Source organism: Anabrus simplex, chromosome 1, assembly GCF_040414725.1.
Source record: "Anabrus simplex isolate iqAnaSimp1 chromosome 1, ASM4041472v1, whole genome shotgun sequence".
Classification (NCBI taxonomy): Eukaryota; Metazoa; Arthropoda; class Insecta; order Orthoptera; family Tettigoniidae; genus Anabrus; species Anabrus simplex.
Window position 1 is genome coordinate 255,689,047 of NC_090265.1, and position 17,510 is coordinate 255,706,556.

At 39.7% G+C, this 17,510-nt stretch overlaps 1 protein-coding gene across 1 annotated transcript in view; it reads right to left on the minus strand.

Annotated features, from left to right (window-relative positions):
- Positions 1-1,009: 1,009 nt before the first annotated feature.
- Positions 1,010-17,510, minus strand: part of LOC136864695 (lysosomal acid glucosylceramidase) — a 182,484-nt gene continuing 165,983 nt past the window's right edge. The window contains exon 10 of the mRNA XM_067142017.2: positions 1,010-3,342. Coding sequence (XP_066998118.2) covers positions 3,243-3,342 — 100 coding nt within the window. The 3' untranslated portion in view covers positions 1,010-3,242. The remainder of the gene's footprint in view (positions 3,343-17,510) is intronic.

The window sequence follows — 17,510 nt, forward strand, 5'->3', positions numbered from 1 at the left end:
GGGTAAAACTGGGGCGGATGACCAGTACCTCGCCCAGGCAGCCTCACCTGCTATGCTGAACAGGAGCCTTGTGGGGGGATGGGAAGATTGGAAGGGATAGACAAGGAAGAGGGAAGGAAGCGGCCATGGCCTTAAGTTAGGTACCATCCCGACATTTGCCTGGAGGAGAAGTGGGGAACCACAGAAAACCACTTCCAGGATGGCTGAGGTGGGAATCTACTCATTTGACCTCCCGAGGCTGAGTGGACCCCGTTCCAGCCCTCGTACCACTTTTCAAATTTCGTGGCAGAGCCGGGAATCGAACCCGGGCCTCCGGGGGTGGCAGCTAATCACACTAACCACTACACCTTACCTTTACATTATTTTAAAAAATATTTTGTGACATATGGACTTGAATGAAGTGAAAATGATAACATAAATTAGTCAAAATAAGTGATGTGCCTCACCCGCCCTATTTCACCAATGTTACCCAATTGCAAAAATGTTATACTCAAATAGCAGTAAATCTCTCTCTCTCTCTCTCTCTCTCTCTATATATATATATATATATAAAATAAGAGTTTTGTCTGTACATTGCTCAAAATTTAAAAAGGATGGTATTTCTGTACTAGTCGTGTCCTCGGTAACAAGGAAATACACTTTTTAATTTTCCGTAATGTCTTTTCTGTCCATACATGCATCACGAGGAAACGGCTGAAGAGAACTGAATGAAACTCGGTATGCAAAGTCGGGGAATAAGCCGCTACAATCTAGGCCATAAATAATTTTATTCACGCTGATTGAAATGGTAGTTTAGGGAAAGGCCTAAAATTTAATTCTCAAATATTTTGTTATTAGTGGTCTTAATGGAAATCGGTATGTAAAGTCGAAAAATAAGTCGCTATAATCTACGCTATGAATAAATGTGTTCACGCTGAGTGAAATGGTAATTTAGGGGAAGGCCTAAAATATAATTCTCAAATATTGATGTTATTAGTGGTCATATATTAAAGAAAATCAGTAGACAAAGTCGAGGAATAAGTCGCTACAATCTAGGCTATAAACAATTGTATTCATGCTGAGAAAAATTATGTAATTATTTGTTTATGTAAGATAAATAATTACAAATAATTACAGGTCACTTGACCATCTGTCAACATTATTTTATTCAACATTATGTTTTAAAAAAATACGATTTTGATCGTCATTCTTGTCATTATCTAATTCTAACTGCTAGTCGGTTAACATCATTTTGTACCGGTAGCAATTTTACCACTTGTCTATAACAAACTGTTGCTTTATTCATTTTACTTACGATAGTTGTCTTCCAATGTCAATATTGCAAATACTTTCACCAAATGTCAACTTCTCACACATAGCAATTATCTTTAAAACCAACATTGTACTAGTCTTTACCATATGTTAATTTTTTAAGTCTCTTCAAGGTTTTTTATAAATTAGTTTTATTTTATTTAAATGCAAATCAGGTGCTTGATTTTATTTCAAGGTTAAACCCATGGCTGATGATGCCCGTATGTAAGGCAAAACAGTACCATTTTAATTAACATGTCAATGTAATTCAACAAAGACGAGATTCATTGTATTGATTAGTTGGTTATATTAATAAATTATTTATTGATATTATTTGGATTAACTTTATCATGTCAAAGGAACTGGACCACAGAGAATTTCAAGAGTTTCTTCATGACATTGAAAGCTAGTATGGTGATATTCCATATTATACAAATGTGCAGTTGTTAAGTAGAGGAAAAGTTGTACATTGCTTCTATGCTCTGAGGAAAGAAATAGCTCTGGAAATTCACAATGAACCACTAGAATAACTGAACAATGGAAAATGGATATGAGGTTTGGCATTTCTAGTAGAGCTCAGCGGCTGCCTTAATGATCTTAATTCCTCCCTACAAGCTAGAAGTCTTAAATTATTCACCGCTTTGACCATGTTAAGGCTTTTAAGTGAAAAGTACTGATGTGGGAAAATCAGTTCATGAAAAAAGACACAGTATATTTCCCCACTTTGACTGCAGAGTTATGTCTAGCTCCAAACTCTTCCAGTAAAACATTAGAAGAATATAAAGAGGTTTTAAAGACACTATATGTAATGAATTTGAGACTGGATTTCATGATATTCAGGCATTAGAAAAGGATCTGCAGGTGTATGCTATGCCCTTCTCAGTGGATGTGCCAACTGTTAGACCAGAACTGCAGCTAGATCTGATTGACCTACATTGCGATACTCAAATGAAAGATAAGTTTGCAAATACAAACAGTTTGATGAAATTTTATGGTCGTTTCCTTCGGAAGAGATTTCCTAGATTGCACAAACTTAATGCACATGTGTAAAGTATATGCAGGCCAACTTATTTATGTGAACAGATATTTTCATTAATGAAGACTTGTAAATCTATACGCAAAAGTAGGGTCACCAATGAAAACCTGAAATGTGCTTTACGAATTGCCAGTATGCAAACGATAGTACCAAACATTGGCACAATACTATCTAAACAAGCCTAAAGGTCCCATGAAGGAGCAGTACATCTGTGATGTGTTTCAGTTCGTGTGTTTAATTTGTTATCATAGGCATAAATGCCATACAAATATTGAAATGTTTGTTAATACAAGTGCATGAAATGTGTAGAAATCACATAAATTGTATTTTCTTTCAATAAATTTATGTATCCCAAAGCTTCAGTTACTTAATCATGAAAATGTATTTATTCAGGACATACTGCACACTGCTGTATATTTCCTTTGTCAATGAATAATTTTCTTCCCCTGTTCTACTCTGTAATCTGTGTCCTGTTCATCTCACTAGATCCATGTTCCAAATTATTATTATTAATGCTGTTGTTCATATGGTAACATTTCCAAGCATTTACTGCAAGTATAGTACCACTACGGTATGGAACCTACCTGTCTGCTTCTCTCTCATCACATGACAGACAGCCGTCCCAAGTGGAGCAAGTAACATTGGCTCCCTAGAGCAACTAAGTGATGATGTCTGTACTACAGAACAACAAAAGTTGGAAAACCCTATTCTATTGTTAGTTGCATACGGTACTTATTTTTCATCACACATTAACATCACATATATTTTTTAAAATGATTGACAGCAAGGCACTCCTAGAATGAACTTTCAGTCAGATATTGATTTTTCTAAACTAATTGTTTTTACTGATCAGCTTTTATTTCTATAAAACAGTTTCATTTAACAAGAGTATCTCAATGATATATTAAAAAAATTCTCACTTCCACACAAGAGTATGAAGTGATTTTGGAGGAAGAACAACAACGGCTTCCCCGTGTTCCGGATCAGCAACTACAGCAGTTACTTCTTCGGATAAGCTGAAACAAAATAGATAAAACAACTATCTTAAGCAAGAGACTTTTAACATCAGAAAAAGATCATAGGCTTCCTGAATAAAGAGTGTATATTTGTTTTTCACTACAGTGGTTATTATGGCCATATTCCACCGATAAGAATATTTTAATTGAAATACATAATATTCTGCAAGATCTTTGGAGTTTCTGGAAATGAGGTTAGTTAAGATTGAAACTTTCCTAAGATACTGCTAAATTACTATACCTCCAGAACAATTCTTTGCTCTATGATTACAAGTAAAAATGCCAGAATGGTTAGCTAAAAGTTTGGAAATTAAAACTCATTAGCATACAATTAGCATAGGTGAAGCATTATCTGGTCTTGTAATGATTAAGAGGAACTGGGATAATCACATTAATGAGGCTGTAAACAAAGGTTACAGATTTCTTCAAATGGTTATGAGGTAAGGCAATATTATTGGATCTTTATATTTTCTTATGGTGTGAGTAAAGAATTATGAAGCATGGTTTTTTAAGTAAGTATCAATTTTAAATATGGCCACTGCAGCACTTCAGTCATTCAGAGTATGCACGCTCAGTAGGCTAGCCACAAATGCCATTATGGAAGCATTCGCTCACATTTACATATGTTTGTGTGTATTGAAAATGCTTTCTGACAAGTAACGGTTCCACCGAGTGTGAAGTACATGTGATTCATTTTCTGAATTTAAAAGACGTGAAAGTTGTTGAAATTCATTGGCAGATTAGTGAAGTGTATGGAGAACACACTATGAGCAAAGGAATGGTAAGAAAATGGGTTAGAGCATTAAAGGCTGTACTTATGTCCATGCTGAGAAGCATAGTGGGCGACTGTCTGTCATTTAGCTAAGCTAAAGTCATTACCAGACTTGGTGCGAAATGTTGATGCAAAGGTTTGAGAAAACAGATGCTTTATGATTTCATAATTAAGGTATGGATTGCCTGAAATTTCATGGAGTCATCTTTATGAAATTATGTCAGGATGCTTAGATTATCGTAAGTTGAGCTCATGCTGGGTACCAGCGATGCTGACAGATGTGCACAAAACCAAGTGAGTGGTACAGTAATGAAGCTGATGCATTTCTAAGCTAAATTGTCACTGGCGACGAAACATAGGTAGTCTATGTTAAGCCGGAATCAAATAGCAATCCATGGAATGGAGACACTCAACATCACCCAAGAAAGTGAAGAGCAAACAAGCAATTTCAGCTCACAAACTCATGTGCACTGTGTTTTGGGATAGGCAGGGAGGGTGTGTTGCTTGTGGATTGTATGCACCGGGGTGACACAATAAATGCTGAGACTTATTGTGAGACCTTATGTAAACTCTGTTGTGCAATCCAAAACAAATGGTGTGGCATGCTCACAAGGGGGATTCCTTTGCTTCATGACAATGCGCGACCTCACATGGCTAATCGAACCGATGACCTCATTGCTGCATTTAGTTGGGAACAATTTGATCACCCTCTGTATAGTCCTGAACTAGCGCCTAGTGACTACCACATGTACCTGCACTTGAAAAAGCATGTAGGAGGTCAGCGCCACTATGATGATGGCCTAAAAATTATTGTGCTGTAGCGGCTGGCACATCAGGCAGCAGATTTCTATGAGGATGGAATTCAGAAGCTGGTTTCATGATATGACAAGTGCCTCAATATGCTTGAAACTTATACTCAGAAGTACAGTAGTTTAAGGTACAGGCTTACATATAAAAAATTAATTGTTTACAAAATTGCATTTTTTAAAATATCAAAATGGTACTTACTTAAAAAGAATGCCTCATAGAATCACAGATAAGGATTCTTGCAGCAAGAACAACAACAACATTATTATTATTATTATTATTATTATTATTATTATTATTATTATTATTATTATTATTATTATTATTATTATTGTCCATATTGGATCACTTGAGTTGTTCCATGTTCATTTTCTCTTTGAAAGCTGTACTGTTTCATTCATGTGATCTGTCCAGTACTTTTTAATTCATTCTGTTTGTAATGTTGTACCGTATGGACTAATAGATAAATTATAAGATTGTGAACGACTGCAATAAGGCTGTAACAAAGTTGTGAGATGGACAGCAGACAATGGTATGATGGTAAACGGGGTGAAAAGTCAGATTGTAAGTTTCACTAAGACCGGGCGAGTTGGCCGTGCGCGTAGAGGCGCGTGGCTGTGAGCTTGCATCCGGGAGATAGTAGGTTCGAATCCCACTATCGGCAGCCCTGAAAATGGTTTTCCGTGGTTTCCCATTTTCACACCAGGCAAATGCTGGGGCTGTACCTTAATTAAGGCCACGGCCGCTTCCTTCCAACTCCTAGGCCTTTCCTCTCCCATCGTCGCCATAAGACCTATCTGTGTCGGTGCGACGTAAAGCCCATAGCAAAAAAAAAAAAAAAAAAAAAAAAAAAGTTTCACTAAGAGGAAAAGTCCTTTCAGTTTTAATTACTGTGTTGTCACTCATGGGGAGTTCCATAGGTACAGAGATGTTGATGAAAGGCAAGATCGTCATTGGGATTGTAAATAAAGGTTACAGATGTCTTCATATGGTTTTGAGAGTATTTAAGGGTTGTAGTAAGGATCTTAATATCTCACCAGAGGTTACCTCTGCTACAGTATGGAGTAGAACATACAACCAGCAAATCAGTACCAAGTGTTTGGTGATGGGAAATAACCTGACACCCTCAGAGAGCCAATGGCTTCGGGTGGATGAACTCTCTTAGGAGGGTGATGGACCCTCAATGCAGGAAATACCATTGATTTCCATTGGGCAGAGTCTGTTCTCTATGTTAGGAATGGCTGCCAAAGGGGTCCAAGAGGTTGCCACGATATGCAACCAGATCAGTCCTAGACTGACACAGACACTCTCTTGGCATTAGCATGAGAAACTGTTCCTAAAGGTGGATGAACTGGATCAACCGGTTAGTGACATGGAATCAGGCAGGCAAAAAGAAACCACCTGATTATCTCATTCCCGTGTGTACATGTCATGAGAGGAAGCAGTAATGAACTGATGTTGCTGAGCACTCCAACTGGCAAATGGTGCTGTTCTGAGTCCGGGTCGGGCAGTGGGAAATGGGCTACCAGGCAACTAGGCACAACACGCAAAATATGCGACTGGAAGGACAGAAAAATTTCAAGCAAAAAAATATATCTACCGGTGTATATCAAGGGAGCCGGCCCCGTGGTGTAGGGGTAGCTTGCCTTCCTCTAACCCGGAGGCCCCGGGTTCGATTCCCGGCCAGGTCAGGGATTTTTACCTGGACCTGAGGGCTGGTTCGAGGTCCACTCAGCCTACGTGATTAGAATTGAGGAGCTATCTGACGGTGAGATGGCGGCCCCGGTCTAGAAAGCCAAGAATAACGGCCGAGAGGATTCGTCGTGCTGACCACACGACACCTCGTAATCTGCAGGCCTTCAGGCTGAGCAGCGGTCGCCTGGTAGGCCAAGGCCCTTCATGGGCTGTAGTGCCATGGGAAGGGGGGTATATCAAGGGGTCTTGGAATGTGAGAGACCTACTACACATGGGGAAACACCACATCTTGGAGTGAGATCTGATGAAGGAGAACATTGACATATGTGGCATAGCTGAGGCACACTGGAAGGACAAGGGACACTTCACTACAGAGAACCACATGGTGTACACCTCAGGAGGGCAGAACACAGGCGGGAATGGAGTGGTGGTCATGGCGAGCAACAGACTGGCAAAGTACATTCTGGCATATGAACCCATCAAAGACAGAATAGTAAAACTGACAGTAGAAGCCAAACCAGAAAAACTTTATGTGCTGCACATCTACATGCCTGCTTTGGATGCATCAGATGATGATGTAGAACAGGTGTATGGCAAGATTGGAGAGGAGATGAAGGAATTTGCCTACATCCTACGGGATTTCAATGTGAAAGTAAGCTGCACCAAGTATGACCTTCATCTTCAAGATGTTGTTGGCAAATTAGGATTTGGTGAGAGAAATGAAAGCAGTTTGCCATGGATCATAACCTGGTGATTGCAGACATGCCCTTCCAACATCACCCACACTGACTACTGACTTAGACTAGTCCTAACAAAAAGCACAAGAACCAGATGGAATTTGTGTAGGTGAGAAAGAGGTGGAGAAAATCTGTCATGAATATCAAGGCCAAACTGGGGGTGGACTGTGGGTCAGATCACAAACTTCTCAATATTGCCTGTGCACTCAAAATCCATACAACCAGAAGGATGAAGTGGGCATCAAGGATCCGTGTCTCAAACCCAGAAGAGCTCCAACTACATCTCCAAGGCATGGCAAATCAATCAATCAATCAATCAATCAATCAATCAATCAATCAATCAATCAATCAATCAATCAATCAATCAATCAATCAATCAATCAATCCATCAATCGATCGATCGATCGATCGATCGATCGATCAATCAATCAATCAATCAATCAATCAATCAATCAATCAATCACCACTGATGGCTGTCCCCTGGTGGCAGATTCCCCATTGTTTGATTACCGAGTCTTTTCTTAGATGTTATGAAAGAAGCTGGAAAGTTATCAAACATCTCCCTTGGTAAATTATTCCAATCGTAACTTCTCTTCCTATAAACGAGTATTTTCCAAACATGTCCTCTTGAATTCCAAGTTTACCTTCATAATTATGATCTGTCCTACTTTATGAAACTCCATTCAAGCTTATTCGTCTAGTAATGTCATTCCAAGCAATCTCTCCACTGCCAGCTCAGAACATTCCATAAATAAAACACAAGTTCAAGACAATTTTCTTTTTTAAACATTCTTTCCTAAAGTTAGGGTGTACAGATTATTTGATGGTGCAGAATATTCATGCATATACAGTAATTATTTTATAATATTTTTTGTTAACGTTATTAAAGAGGCAACCAGTGTGTGGTGGCAGGAAAGATATCCAATCTCAAGCCACTTGGCATGTTCTAAGTCAAGTCTGGATATTCTGCCGACCAAACATGGGAAGGTGGCATTAAAAAAGCAGTGTATTATCATTGTCATTGATAGTTCCAATATAAAGTTTATTAAAATTATATTTTCCATTTTCGGAAGTGAATGGCTGTTTGAGAGACCTTGTAGATCTGTCAACCGAGCTCGATAGCTGCAGTCGCTTAAGTGCGGCCAGTATCCATTATTCGGGAGATAGTAGGTTCGAATCCCACTGTCGGCAGCCCTGAAAATGGTTTTCCGTGGTTTCCCATTTTCACACCAGGCAAATGCTGGGGCTGTACCTTAATTAAGGCCACGGCCGCTTCCTTCCCGCTCCTAGCCCTTTCCTGTCCCATCGTCGCCGTAAGACCTATCTCTGTCGGTGCGACGTAAAACAACTAGCAAAAAAAAAAAAAAAAAAAAAAGTAGATCTGTCACAATCATCTGGGTATCTTGTACACTTTTCTTATGTCTAGTCCCTCAATATATATTGAGCTGATCATTTTTTTTTCTCAATACCTCTCACATTTGAAGCAAACTCACACTGAAGTACAACCAATGATTTATTAATTGTTTTTTCTCTTATTATTTTACCATCTCACTCTGGCTTCTCTCATTATTATGATTGTGTAGTAGATATACACGCACAACACACTGCAAAAATCACATATCTTAATGAATGCTTGCCTTCAGATATGAAGCCTCTTTCCCAAAACTCATTCCCAACATTTGATGACAACTGATTTAAGTATAAGGAACTTAATAGTACACTCTGTACGGTTTGTGATGAACTATATATAGATGGTGAGTAAATCTGAACTGAGAAGATAAGAAAAAATCTATTTCACTTTTATTCCATTCTATTATATTCCTCATCATCATCATCATCAGTTTTCCACTTGTGGCGTTATTAAAATAGAAACTCTTATTGAATCATATACCTTCGACCATCTACGGATATTGGACATTTATTTAAATTGTGTCTATTTTTGACACTTGTAATTCTTATTCTCTGCTAATGACCTTGGGTTCCCAGCCTAGTAACTGAGTTGAACTATTATTTTACCACGTTCATATGAGGCTGGAGTTCGACTATATTTGAAGTATAAATTAAGAAAGACTTCGTATCTCGTGAACTTGGATTATATCTGCCCTAGCACCTTGGACGTTTGGCTACTAAGTACCTGCTCTGCCTATATGAGGAGAGATGAACTTTCCGTTGTATGGTTACTCTATGTGTGTAGTTTCTAAACGCGTAATTGCACGGTAGGCCAGCTACGGGGACTGCTACGCTATCTATCAGATTGAATGTAGTACCAAAGAGTGTGATGTGACTGTTGCTCGCCAGGGCGCGTATCGAGTCTGCCAGGTGTCACGCCTAGCGGCGAACTTGGTAGCGCGACATTTTGCGCAGGATGTCTTGGAGGCTGGTTGTGGCAATGATGGGTGCGGAGACTGTTACCAGAACGATGTGTAATCCAACTGGTGTTGGATGATAAACAAAAAGGCCACATCGAGTGATGGGAGTTTAAGTATTTTGTTTTGGTGTATAATATGTGTGTTAATTTGTAAATATGTAATTATATAGGTAGTTTATTTATACTTGTGGAGTGATATTGTTAGGTCGAACTACGAGGTGAGTTATCTTGGCATAAGGCTTGCTTGTAAGTATTTTAAAGTATCATTGCTATTAATATTATTTTACTGCGTGTGTGTAATATTTGAATTTGTGGTGGAATATGAACATTGTGGACATCTAAGTTTTAGTGATGCCGTGTTTTGCTTCTAGTGTACGTGATGTACATAACGGTGAGCTATCCTTGTGCTAAGATAACATTTTGAAAATTTTTATCGTGTCCTTGTTCTAAATTTGTCATTCTCTTCGCTCGGACTTTACCTTTCGGTGTTTTTGCTTGTGATTTTCCTTGTAATGCCCGTATGCGTGTGCCGCCTTCCTTTTATACTGTGGTATTTTATCGTTTTCTTACGTGTTGTATTTTTGGCGTATATTCGTGTTTCTGCTTGTCTCCTTGTGCGAATTGTGTTGGTTGTCGCATGTTTTGGCTATCCTGTGCCCGTATTTTGGCCTAACAATGCACTTACATTTCTCTCCATAATTTTCTTTAATCTTTTTTTTCATTATTATTATTATTATTATTAGTCACCTTTGGTAAGTTGAATTATGCTTAATTTTCTTGGTGAATAATTGAGTTGAGTCTGTTTTAGTTATATTTCTTTCCTTTGAGGGCTTTAAATTAAATATCATTCCATTGTTGGTGTAATATCGTATAAATGTTATCAGTTTCAACAATACAAGTAACGTTTAGTAGGTCGAGGGCTGGACACCCCTGGAGAATGGGATGGTTCCTTATCTTATCCTTTTGTGTGGGTATTGTTGTTATTATCACTTCGGGCCTGACAGTTATGTAACATTGTTAGTGTGTGATGGGTGTGTGCATTGTGTCTGCCCCGATGACTGTATCGTGTATTATACTCCATAAATTATTCGTTGTATTGAGTTTTTTCTTCTGAATCTGTTGGTTCTATATTGTGTTCTGGGTTATGCTAAGTGATCTGTTCGTGCTTTTCTTGATGTTACTGTGGCTCATGTTTACGTTTGTTCACCTAGGTTTGGTGATTGAAAATTTATTGTAACTTGGGATATTTCTTTTAATCGGTGCCGCGTGAGCTTGTGAGTGTAACATGTTCGTAATCGTGGCTTGATGTGACTGTCACGTTCCGTGGTGCTGCCTTCGTATCCGCGTTTGGTGCGGGCCATTTACTTTTACCGGGTGCTGTCACAGTCCTCGATTTGCTAACCCTTTCTCCACTTTCGGGCTTAAATGTTAAAATTTCATTTAATTTTAGAATACGTCAAACATGTGCGTACCATGGTACCTACGTAGTTTTCCTGATGCATCAGTATATAGGTGTATGAATATGGTTGTTCTTAAAGAAATGAATGATTTTATTTATTAGCAATGAATTTCTTTCTACTTATATAATTCTGTGATTTTCTGTATATTTATTTTACCCTAATGTTGGGTGTTAATTGTAAGCTTAATACCTTTTTCAGTTTATTTAAATTTGACCCAAAGGTTTAAATTGTAGTGTAAAAGATTTATTTATTATATTTTATTTTAAAATTTGAATTTTTCTGGTGTCATTTCTTGGTGTGTTTGCTAAGCAATTTCCTGATCCCGTCCTCTCTCATTAAGTGGGTAGGCTCCTGGTTCCTGCATGCTTCCTCTTGTCTATTTCCTTGGGTATGTTTTACTGTCTTATATTATTTTTGCTCTGTTGAAAATTAATTTGTAAGCGCTCGTCCCTATGACCATCGTCATTTACTCATACTTATTAGGGGCGTTGCAGTTGTGGTAGCGTTGTCGCGTGGTTTTCTGTGTTGAAGCTACGCAGTACAGCTAGTTATGAAATTGCCACGCAGGCAGCCTGAATGACACCAAGAAATAAGTAAATATTTATGTATGTCTTTGTAAGCTGAGGTGAACCCCACTGATTATTTTGGCTTTTGTTTCATGTACACCCCCATGATGGCTGGACGGTCGATAATGGATCCGAGCATGCTGAGAAGCGAGGAGCTGTCTTACGAACTGAACATTCGTGGATGCGAGTCCAGTGGAACCAATGCTGTCAAAGTTCAAAGACTGAGGGAATCCGCCCACTTTCCCATCATGGTACCCGAATTGGACCGGCAGGCGGTTGGTGAGTCGATTACCCTTATTCATGATAACATTGATGAATTGAGAGAATTATGTTCTTCTTTTACTGACGTTACGCCTTCTAAGGCACAACTGAAAAGAATTAAAGTTAGGGTAGATCACTATTTAAATCGAATCAAGGATCTGCTTACTTTAGAACTTAATCCTTTCCATCGCCAAGAAATTTCTGAACTATTGTCCGTGGCCATTGCCTTGTCCTGTGATGTTCATGCAATTGAGATGTTTATCGATGTACAAAAACTTACTATCATTGATGTTGATCCACAGGCGAGTAGGGTCGAACTGGTTGATGCATCATCCTCCCTCCCGTCTCGTACATTGACTCCGCAAGGAGAAGGCAAATGTCAAGCATGTTTACCGGTGAACTCCTTTGTTGTACCTCCTCCTGTTTTAGAGTTATTTAAAGGCTTGCCTGATTTCTCGGTGGACTCTATCGAAGAAACGATTCGATTTTTAAGGTTCTGGATAGAATTGTTGGAAACTGCACATGTTTTTGAACTAACTTTGCTAAAAGTTTTCCGTGTCTGCTTCCCTCACTGTCAGGGCATGTTGAAGGATGAACTACGGGATGCCATTACTGAAAACGTCACTGTAGAGGACTTTCATGACACGATATTGAATAAGTATATTCCTTGGACTGCACAACAGTCTCTCGTCCAAAGTTGTTGTTTCCGTAGGCAATCCTTAAATGAGAAATTGTCCAGTTATATAAAAGATGTGAAATACTATTGCAAGGTCTTCAGGCAATCCATTTCGGAAACGAATTTGGTGAATCATTTGGTAAGGGGTATCTCGCCGCAGTACCGTTCTTACATGTGCTTTACTCCGAGACCTGTAAACCTTAAGGAACTGGAGGCGGCTTGTGTTGAGGCAGAGAGTGTGCGTTATGAGGATTCGTACCGCGTGACGGACGTTCCCCCACCCTCGCTTTGCACTCGGGATGGTTCTCTAACATTACCTCCGGCTGTACAGCCCGTTAAGAAGTGTTATGCATGTGGTGCCAGAGATCATCTTCGGGACAAGTGCCCGAGCCTAAAACAATCAAGTGCATCTCAGAACTTTAACAACTACCATCGTACATGTTTCATTTGTGGGTCCAAACAACATGTTAAACGTTATTGTCCAAATAAGCCCAGTCCTTTAACAAATTCTCCTCAAAATCAACCAAGAATATGACTAGCCGAAGCAAAAGTACCTGTGAATTTGTCTCCTGTTTCAACTAGATATGTGAACTTGGGTAATCAGTATAGTGATATCCTGTGTCATGTTGATTGTCAGTGTATTTCTGCCCATGTATGTGTTAACCTACCTTTTATTCCAGCTGAGGTCAACGGAGAGCCTGTGTCTGCTCTCGTGGATTCTGGGAGCGTGTACTCCTTAGTCAACATGTCCTGGTATGAAAGGTATAAATCCCCTTGTAACCTTCCTGAACTCCAACCGGTGACTATAAATTGTGTCACAGCTAACAGTTCTACCGTATGTGTTGTTGGATCTATTCTTGTCAAAATCAGAATTGTAAACTTCACGTGGAAATTTAAGTTAATAGTAGTTAGGGAATTGTGTTGTGATCTTATTTTGGGAGCTGACTTCTTGACCCATGTTGGTTTAGTGATTAACCTTCAGGAGAGTAAATTATTTTTCAAGTTTTCTCCTGACTCGAAAGTTCCTTTAATTGGCAGGCATATTATTCCATCCAGTTTTATTTCTTCCGTTGAGAGTGCTTCTAATGTTGAAACCGCCCAAATTAACTTGCAGCATTTACCTGATGACCAAGCTGTACAGATCCGCGATTTGTGTGCAAAATTTCCCGACGTTTTCACCGATAAGCTTGGGTTAACTAACGTCCTTGAGTATAAAATTGATGTGTCCGACAATATCCCTGTCAGATCCCCTCCTTATCGCTTGGCTCCTCCCCGTATGAAAATTTTGAAAGACATTATCCAAGATATGTTGAATGAAGGTGTCATACGTCCATCCACCTCTGCCTATTCCTCCCCCATCTTTCTTGTGCCCAAACCTAACGGCGGTTATCGTCCTGTCGTGGATTATCGTGCATTAAACCGCAAGGTGGCTCTGCAGTCTGTACCATTACCTGACATTCATTCTTGTTTTTCCTGGTTTCATGGTGCTAAATTTTATACTTCATTTGATTTGAACAGCGCGTATCTTCAGATTCCTCTTGCTGAAGAGTCTCGTCATCTTACTGCCTTTGCGACGGACTGGAATCTGTATGAATTCTGTCGCGTACCGTTCGGCCTATCGACTGGTGCTGCTATTCTCACACGCCTCCTAGATTCCATCCTTTCGGACATTAAATTTCACTACGTGTATCATTATCTGGATGATCTGATAATTTATTCTGAAACCTTCCAGGAACATGTCCAACATATCCATGAGGTACTTACTAGGTTAAAGCAAGCTGGCCTGACTGTCAAAATCGCTAAGGTGTCCTTCGCAAAACCCCAGATGTCCTTTCTCGGCCACATTGTATCTCCCGAAGGGGTTGCTATCGATAAAAGTCGAACTCAAACCATTCACGACTTCCCTCCTCCCAAAAACCAAAAAGATGTTGCTCGTTTCATTGGCATGGCTAACTTCTTTAGGAAATTTGTGCCAAATTTCGCTGAAATCGCTGCCCCTCTCAATGCGTTAAGACGCAAAGATGCCAAATTTATATGGGACCTACCCCAAAAAGAAGCTTTCCAAAAATTGAAAACCGCATTGGCTAACTCTCCCGTCTTGGCCATTCCTGACTTCTCCAAAAAATTCATAGTACAGACCGATGCTTCTTGTTCGGCTGTTGCTGGTGTTCTTCTTCAGGAGTCTGAACTGGGAAGACGCCCCATTGCGTATGCATCTCGTGCATTAAGTTCATTAGAATCTAAGTACTCCGTGTATGAACTTGAATGTTTGGCAGTCATCTTTGCCTTAGAAAAATTTCGAATGTATATTGAGCATGCCCCCTTTCTCTTGGAAACTGATAACATGGCCTTAAGTTGGGTTCTGAATCGCCCGCGTCGTACTGGTCGTCTTACTAGGTGGGCAATTCGAATTTCTGCCTTCAAGTTTGAAGTACGTCACATAAAAGGTACTGATAATGTTGTTGCAGACTGTCTAAGTCGTATGTTTGGTGACTCCCCTGTTGAGAATATTGATCCTGTAACTGTCGATCTCCCTCAACCATGTCTTTGTGTCTCTGGTTGTGTCAATGCTCTATTATCCGACTGCCCTCTGTTATATCAAGACATCAGTAAGCATCAGAAGGATGATCCTGAGTTGAATTTGATCATCAATGACATTAAAGCTGGTAAAATGGTAAAACCCTATAGTATGCGTAGGGGTATCTTGTGTTGTAAGGCTCGTAACGATAAGAAATGGAAAATTGTTTGTCCTCAACTCTTGATTCCGGTTGTTTTTCAGTACTACCATAATTCTGCTATGGGTGGACATCTTGGTATCTTCAAAACCCGTCAAAAGATCAGACATTTCTTTATTTGGAAGGGCATGGATTTTCAAATTGCTGAAATGGTAAGGTCTTGTCGTGCGTGTGCTATTAGCAAACCGGCGTTGAACACTAAAATTGGTATGTTAGCATCATCCCAAGCTTCCTCCCCCATGGAAAGACTGTTTGTGGACTTCGTTGGTCCGTTACCCCGTTCGAGGCAAGGCTCCAGATTCATACTTGTGTGTGTAGACGGATATTCCCGTTTTTCGTGGACCTTCTCGACTCGGTCGGCTAACGCTCCTACGGTTATTAAATGTTTAAACTCCATTTTTAGTTCTTTTGGACCTCCTAAATTTTTGGTAACGGATAATGCTAAGTACTTCTCATGTAATCTGTTCAAGAAATTTTGTTTTGAGCTATCTATCTCCCATGTCACTACTTCTCCCTACCATCCTGCCCCATCGTATGCTGAGAGAGTGAATCGGAATCTTAAATCTGCGTTGATTGCGTTCCATCATAAGGATCATCAAAATTGGGATTCCTCTCTGCACTGGCTAACATATGCATTAAATTCAGCTGTTCATGAGTCTCATATGCAAACTCCTATGTCACTGATGTTCTCCTTCACCCCCTTTTCACCCATTTCTAATCTGTTGAGGATTGATGAATTGCTTCCTGAGAAAAAGGATCCTGAGGAGATTAAAAGAGTGTGGAAGAAAGCCAAAGATAGATTAAAAGTTTCACACGCTAAAGTGGAAAAGCAGTATAATAAGGGCCGTCGACCCACTGACCTGGCTGTTGGTGACGAAGTCTATATCAAGACTCATTACCAAAGTAAGGCGGTGGATAAATTCAGTCGTAAGCTTGCTCCCCGTTTCCATGGTCCTTGTACTATCTTAGAGTTTTTGACCCCTGTTTCTGTTTTGGTAAATGATCCCATTTCTAAAAGAATCAGGCGAGTTCATCTCAGCCAAGTAAAACCAGCTTAAATTATTAATTTATGTCCGTTGTAAATGTTAGACTCTTGTTGTATGTTTTAATATGTAACATTTCATGTGTAAGGCCTTGATGGCAGAAGTATTTCCTATGTAACTAGTGAGGGTTAGGTGCTCCTTATCACTCCATGCAATAATTTTCCCGTGCTATGTGCACGTATTTTTTTTAAAAATGAAATTTTGAGATGTAATCTCATGTCACTGTAAGTGTTGGAACTTACTATTGCCCCGTGATTTTTCTAAAACCTTATCGTTACACCGGGTCATGAGAACCCAATTCGTATTAAATGTACTGGACCATTTTGCATTTATTAGTATATGTGTGGTGTGCTTGTTCCCTCGTTGTCTGCTTCCTCGTTCATGTTGCAGCTTGTGCGCACATTCTCCATCCTGAAGCTGCTGTTTCCTGAAGCGCCCGAGGACTGGTACATCACAGGACGTCATGGAAGCTCAACATTTGGTGCTGCTGATTGCAAGTCATGTGTCTGTTTTCCACCTGGTGCGTTGTACGCTGTCCTTACTGGCCATTTGAACACCGTCTTCTTGCACATTGAACAGTCCATGTGTGCCCTGTGTTGTTTCTTCTATGTCACTCCATGACCAAGTAAGACTGTTCCTAAGTTATTCTATATGCATGAAAGGAAACATACTCAACGTCAAGAAAAGTTGATGCTAAATTGGTGATGCCTAAATGCATTATGAACATATCTTGTGGACTTATATCCATCCTTGAACGTTCTTGTACTCTGCGACGCAGTGACACCTTCCTGAGTGCACAAGACTGTATGCTACCTGCTTCGTCTCGGCCCCCAGTGGTCCTCTTTCGGCGGGGGGTGACTGTGGCGTTATTAAAATAGAAACTCTTATTGAATCATATACCTTCGACCATCTACGGATATTGGACATTTATTTAAATTGTGTCTATTTTTGACACTTGTAATTCTTATTCTCTGCTAATGACCTTGGGTTCCCAGCCTAGTAACTGAGTTGAACTATTATTTTACCACGTTCATATGAGGCTGGAGTT